Source organism: Mangifera indica, chromosome 9 (genome assembly GCF_011075055.1).
Source record: "Mangifera indica cultivar Alphonso chromosome 9, CATAS_Mindica_2.1, whole genome shotgun sequence".
NCBI classification, from domain to species: domain Eukaryota; kingdom Viridiplantae; phylum Streptophyta; class Magnoliopsida; order Sapindales; family Anacardiaceae; genus Mangifera; species Mangifera indica.
Genome location: NC_058145.1, coordinates 8,101,485 through 8,108,874, shown reverse-complemented (window position 1 = coordinate 8,108,874; position 7,390 = coordinate 8,101,485). Strand labels below are relative to the sequence as shown.

Here is a 7,390-nt window from a genome sequence, read left to right as displayed (position 1 = left end):
TTGAACTAAATGATGCATTCCTAAGTTCCTATCATCATATATAATTTGAACCAAATCTAATTGTAATATTTTTAGTTTTAAATTATTTATTACCTCTCTAACTTACACATACACATACATTAATCCGTATGCAAACATGACTAGTCCCTTATCTAATACATAATGTACTCAAATTCCTACTTTAAATGTACTATTATTATACATATGCATCCATACATTATACTTCTTGCGCTTTTTTTTTTTCTTCACCATACAAACCAACACAAACATCTTGCTGATTTTAACTCCACCAGGGAGGCCCATCTTAACAGGCCAGCCCGACTTCTGTTGTGTGGACCTATCCACTCACTGAAGTCTACTGAGTTGACCTTACATTTTAATTTCCATTTTGACAAAATTTTCAATTTTCGTTTGAATACTCGAATCGAAGATCTTGAGCATATTATAACAAAATCACCATATTATTTAAGCTACTTACTTCAACCACTCAATATATATATATTCTTCGTTAAAAATTCAGAAAAATATAATACCTAGAAAGAGAAACACTAAGACAAAAATTAAACAAAAAAAACTAGTGAACGTTAATCTTTGTAAGAGTTGTTCAATGGCTTCTCCAACAAAGCAGAAAGATACATCTCTCGAAGCTCTGCTCCTCGATCAAGCTTCCTCCCAACTACCCACTTCAACTTATTGAATCCAATGCTTTCAATCAGCGGCGTATACACCTCTTCCAACTGCTCTTCCACACAGAAGAAATGGTCCAACCAGAACAACCCACCTGGCCTAAGAACTCTGTATATGTCAAACATAAAAAAATGTAACAACGTCGTAGGAATCCAGTTGCTCAAAACATGCATCGAATGAACAATATCCAATGTATTATCAAAAAACGGAAGCCTCTGTGAAATGCTTATATACAAAGGCACCACCCCTCTCGCAGCAATAAAATTATTGAACGGGCCGTTCAGATTCATTGAAGTTGTGACGATTGTGATGTTCCTCGCCATCATTCTTACGGCAAAAGTGGCAACGCCACCGCCGATGTCGAGTCCTATTCGAATGGTGCCGGGTTTCTTTGTAGCCAACACTTCATCAATGGTGAAATCAAGTCCTCCATTACTGCTTTTTTCAGATGACCAACGAGTTTTCTCTCTCCCTTCAAGATCAAAACAGTCTTTACAATCGTCAAAACCCTTTTGCGTGTGTCGGTTGATGAGACAATTGTAGTTCTTACATGTGTATGCTGTCCAAACAACTGATGAATCGGAGGGTGTGGTCCAGAGACTTGTGGGGAGAGGGTAAGGTTCGACATAAGAGGGTGGTGCTGCGGGGCGACAGCGGCGGCGGGGGAGGGGCTCGCAGCCCTTGAGGAGGAGTTTTTGTGCAAGGAGCTCATCGTCGGGGCATGATCCGTTGATTGTATATGACATATATCGATTGAGTTCGTTGGGGAATCGAGTGCAAGAGCTGCCAACGGGCGGGTAGATGGTGTCGGAATCGAAGTTAGTGTTGAAACCAAAAGGGAGGAGTTGGGCAGAAGTGAAGGCAAGGAATTCTGATGGAAGGTTGACGGTGGTAGTTGGTGGAGGGACATGGGACGAGAGAGTGGCGGTGACGTTGGTGGTGGGGAAGTTTGTGAGGGAGCAAGAAGAGTAAAAGGTTGATGCAAAGAACAAGGTGAGGAGATTTGTGGATAGTAGAAGGAATAAGATGAAGAGATTTTTGGATAGAGACTTGGTTTTAGTACGAGGGGAATCCATGGCTTCTCTGAGAGATGAAGCTAGTTAGACTATGCACCATTAATGTTGCTTACAGATACAGATATGGTTAAAGAACCAATTTAAATTCAATATAAAGGAAACAATTGCAGGCCTTGAGTCTAGCCATTTTTCTTAAAGAAGACTACGTGACAGGTATTGGAACCATAATTTATTTAGTATAAAGTCCATTATAATTTGATGAATGTCGTTTCTAAGTCTAATTTAATTTAAGTAACTAAACAAATTAAGAATTTAAAATTTTTATATATACATATATATATACATGGGTTAGTTGAACTTCAACAATTAGTTGGGTGGGTGCATTTTGGCAGTGCAATTTGCGACCTAGTTCAGATCCGCATAAACAGGTAAAGAAAGTATAAATAAATAAATTAATAATGCTTGATTTGGTGTGAGGATTTAGTATTTTAATAAGAATGCACAGAAAACGGAAAGCCTCACATGCATCTGAACACTGATCAATACACAGGCTTGGTCTTCTTTAACTGATGGTTGGAACAAAATAAATTGGAGGTTGCCACAGCGGTGGTTCGTATCGAGCTCACCCATAAAAATATGTAAATTTATGATGTAGCCCTTATGACGATGGATCGCATAACGTTGGATCTTTAACAAGTTAATCCACGGGTTTTTAGTGAGGCAATCCATTAATTATATATTTTTAAAATTTTTTATATATTTTATACATCTCATACTAATTTTTTAATTTTCTTATAAAAATAATGGTAAATAATTAATAAATTTAGATTCTTCACATTATCATTTAGTTTTTCTATGAAATTAATAATAAATTTATTATCACTTTTTAATTTTTCATAATATTCATAAATACTTTTGAATTCCCCATATAAATTATTTAGATTTCTTATGTAATAATAAATAATTAATAAATTTTTTAAAATAATTAATAATTAAAAAAAAATTATGTATAGTATTGTGTCGTGTTAGATTGACCTATGAATTGAACTTTAGGTTCACGACATGACCTATGAGCCAACCCACAGACTATTACAATTTGTCTCAGACTCTTGTGAGTCGTGCCAAAAAAGGGATCCAGATCAACCTAACCCAACTCTCTTAACATATCTATTAATAATCCATTTTTATTTATAATGTAATTTACAATATATAATAGCGCATATTTAAAAATAACTGGGGTAATAATATTAATGTTATAAGAGTAAATTACACACCAAAGGTTTAACCTAAAAACATTTTTCTATCTCTTTGATGACATAAATAACTTTTTCACCTAAAATCAATTTTATTTTTAAAAAGCCTAATTATGTCAAGGAAAGATATAATTTTAGAATCAATTAATTTTGAAAAAAATAAAAATAAAACTCTTTCACATATTAGATGTACACATTTTAAACATAACAATTTATTTTTAAAAAGGTTTGAAAACTCATAAATTAGTCTGTAAAGTTATTTTTCAAATGCTAACCGTGGCACCACTCATGCACCACTATCACAATCTTACTGGTGTCAACCCCACCACCCTTTCTTTTGTTGTGAAAAGGTTTTCGCCAATGATAGTCTTCACTTGATTAAGTCATTGATGACTTGATCAATCGAAGGTTATTGTTGTTGACAACCTTCAATTGTGAACTGAGGAGATGATGAAAGGAAATGGAACAGAAACAAAGGAAGAAGATGAAGCAAGGTGAAATGGACAGTGTGACCTAAAACAAGAAAGAGAGAAAGAAATGGGTGAAGCTGAATGAAAATAGGTATGTTTTTATATAATTTAGATATTGAAAGGGTCAAGTTTTAATTTTCGATAATTTTTAATTATATGATAATTTTAACAAAATAAAATAGAAGAGACAAAATGCTAATTTTTCTTCTTGTGTTAGTTTTTTTCATTAGTATTTAAATTTTGGTGACAAAGTCATATTTATGCTGCTATCTAGGAGTAGAAAAGTGCCTTTAAGTTAAACCTTGGGTGAGAAAATGTGTTACTATTTTTATAGATTCTGTATTGAAAATTAATTATATGAAAAAAATATAATATTACTTTTTAATTGACATATTATTTACTTAACAATAAAATCAGCTTTGAGTATCTAACTGGATACTTAAATGATATATTATTTAATCACATGATAACAAATCATTTGACTACTTAATTAAGTATTCAAAACAGAATACATATAACATTGCTTTTTACTTAAAAATAATAATAATTAAGTAATTTATTAATAAAAAAGACAAAAACTTTTTTAAATAGTCGGACCAACTCACATAGTTATGGTTCCACAAAATTTGGAACTTGAACACCCACTCTTTTGCAATTAGTTTTGGGTAGGAATCAAAACCAAAACATCTAATATCCCATGATTCCAACTCATCACGGTTTTTTCACTGCACTAGTTATATAGCACTAAAAAGAACTGACATAAACACACTCTTTGGTTCGAGTTCCAATCGGTTTGTTGGTTATATATGATAAGTTTACCTTTAAATCATGTAATTGACAATGGATTTCTAAATATAAACTATAAAAAATTATAATGATGATAAAGAAACTAATAAAGAACTCACCAAAATAAGATCAAATGATAGTCATATTTATTATACATATTGGGTTTGGGTTCACCCATAACATGTTGACCTTACTCGATTGCATTAATTGCTAATAAGCAATTAAAAGGCAGTTAGCTTGACAATTGGACATATATATAATGTCCAAAACTGCATTCTCTCTTCTCTGTTAACATAAAATCAGAGAACACTAGGGATGACAACGGGGAGGGGCGAGGAGGGGATATCAATCCCCATCCCCGACTCGTCCCCGTTATGGGGATAACAAAGAATCTCGGTCCCCTCCCCGCGAAGGAAAATCCCCTCCCCGTCCCCTCCCCAAATTGCCATCCCTCGAGAACACCCATAAACAAAAAAATTGGAGAAGCCTCCCATATACCAAAAACATTAAGGGGGTGCTTGGTTAGAAGGTATTAAAGATTACTCTGATAATTGATATTTTATTATTTACATTATTTTGTTTGACTTATAAGTAATAAATTTGTTTGATAATGTTTGGTTTATAAGAAGTAATCTGATTACTACCTCCACCTTAGGTATTAAAAGATTACTAAAACAATCTTCATTTTATTATAAATATATCTTTATTTATTAATTTTTTTAGGACAAAAATAATCTCATTTTCAATTAATATAACAAATAACATAAAAAATATTTAAGAATAATTGTACCCAAGGGTATTTAACTAAAATAATATATTAGTATTTTTTTTATTACCTCTAACCAAATGTAATAATTATTTGTATCTATACAATTTTATCAAATTTTATTAAACATAGTAATAATTTATACCCAGCAATCCTCAAGGTAATCTATCTTTAAGGTAATCATTTAATTTTAGTAATAAGATATTCCCCAAATTAAACATTCCCTAAACTTCTTTTCACAAAATCCAAATAGAAGGCTACAATACCAAAAAGCAAATCGTGTTGTGAAAATTAATTATTAAGCTTTGAGTCGCCATCAACATGAACATAATCCAATCCAAGTACGCATTTTACTATATTTGAATTACAAAATTGGTATGATTTTTTAACACTGGTATCAGAGTTTAGGTTGATGTAATTGTTATGCCAATAATTTTGTGTTTATATATATTTTGGATTCTTTGATTTTAATTAAATTTGGTTAAAAAAATTCAAATTTTGGGTTCAAATCAAACTGAGCAAAATTGCATGAAACTGATACTTAGAAACATTTTAGATTGTTGTTTGGATGTGTTTTACATGATTTGAATTAAAATTGAACCCAAAGCAGCCTTGAATCAACGAAATCAGAGGCAAAAACTGAGACCCGTGGTTGTGTATTCCTCACCTTGACATGTCCATTGGTGGTCCATTTTTATTTATCTTGTAATTTACAATATATAATAGTGCTTATTTGAGAAATAATTGGAGTAATAATATTAATTCTATAAGAGTAAATGACATTTTTCCACCCAAGGTTCGACCTAAAACCATTTTTCTACCTCTTTGATAACATAAATAACTTTTCCACCTAAAATCAATTAAAAAAAACTAGCAATGTCAATAAAAGATATAATTTCAAAATCAATTAATTTTGAAAAAAAAAACTCTTTCACATATTAAATTTACCCATTTTAAATATAACAACCTTCCCCCCCCCCCCCCCCCCCCCCCCCCCCCAAAAAAAAACTCTCTTTTGTTGTGAAAAGGGTTTCATCAATGATAGCTTTTGAAGGATCAAATACACTAAGAGGGGGTGAATTAGACAATCTAAAACAATTTTTATCAAATTAAAGAATGAAACCAAGTTAATCATATTAAAGAATATTGTTTATTTAATTTCTTCACGACAAAAATAGTTTATAAGGTGCTATTAACCTTTACAAGTACTAGAACTCAATTTTTTTCACTAAAAATTTTCTAATATCTCCAAGAGTGAACCTCACTCTTTTATAGTATAAATTTTTGGTATGAATTCAAAATATAATCTCTTTTAAAGAGTATATATGAAAGTTTAAGCTTAGTACAACCCAATGCAAATGAAATTACAAAGTGTATGAGCAAGAGTTTTGAATAAAGAAGAGAATTTGCAAGTGAATAGTTTAAAACTAATTTACTCTTAAATATATGAAAGTCTTTGGTGGCAAAAGTCTTTTACAAATGAATTTGATTGGGTTTATATAGAGGAAAATGAGGAAAGTTACCGTTGTGCATAAAAACTAACCATTTTAATTTTCTAGAAAACGTAAAATTCGGTCGATCAGATGTAATTCAGTCAATCAGATGTGACGTGACACTTCCGTGGAGTCTACATGACACTAGCCATTAAAAAATTCAAATCAAAATTCAGTCGACCAGATTTAATTCAGTTAACTGAATTTTGGAAAGCCAAAATGCATGGCTTTTGGATAATTCAAATGTTGCCATTGAAGAATTCAACTGGTCAAATTCGATCAACCAAATTTTATTAAATTTTATCCCTAAACTTTTGAAAACTTATATTTGCCTCCTAAACCTTTGAAAAGTGACAATTTAACCCATATTTGGAAATTCTTTCAAAACCAACTTTGAGATATGAAAATGTAGTTCACAAAACTTCATCATTTTAAAAGAGTTAATAAACTTTGACGAAAAAATTGGCTTAACCCAATAAGTTTGAAAAACAATATTTTAATCCAAAATGTGAAAGATATGGAAATAAGTTTTCAAGTGAGTTATCACATGCAAATAAATATTCTAATAAAAACAAACACTCCAAATTACAACCATATCTACCTAAACTTGAGTTTTTCTTCAAATCTTCAAGAATTCTTCACTTGAGTCTTGTCTTTCATTTCCATCTTGAAACTCCTTCAAGTGCATTAGGTAAATTCTTGCAATCTAAACTCATACTCAAGTAAAGTCATTAGTCAATATGCTTAAGGACATATTAGTTTGTTATCATCAAAATAAAAGCATAATAAATCTTTGAGTCAACAGCTTTTACTCAATTAAATTGTTAATGACTTGATCAATTGAAGGTTATCGTCATAGACAACCTTCAATCGTGAATTGAGGAAGATGATGAAGGCGGTGAAAGGAAATGGAATAGAC

At 31.4% G+C, this 7,390-nt stretch overlaps 1 protein-coding gene across 1 annotated transcript; it reads right to left on the bottom strand.

Moving 5' to 3' along the window:
- Positions 1-584: 584 nt before the first annotated feature.
- Positions 585-1,763, bottom strand: LOC123225714 (probable methyltransferase At1g29790). Its single transcript, XM_044649824.1, has one exon. It carries the CDS (start codon positions 1,761-1,763, stop codon positions 585-587), a length of 1,179 nt encoding a protein of 392 aa, XP_044505759.1.
- Positions 1,764-7,390: the final 5,627 nt, after the last annotated feature.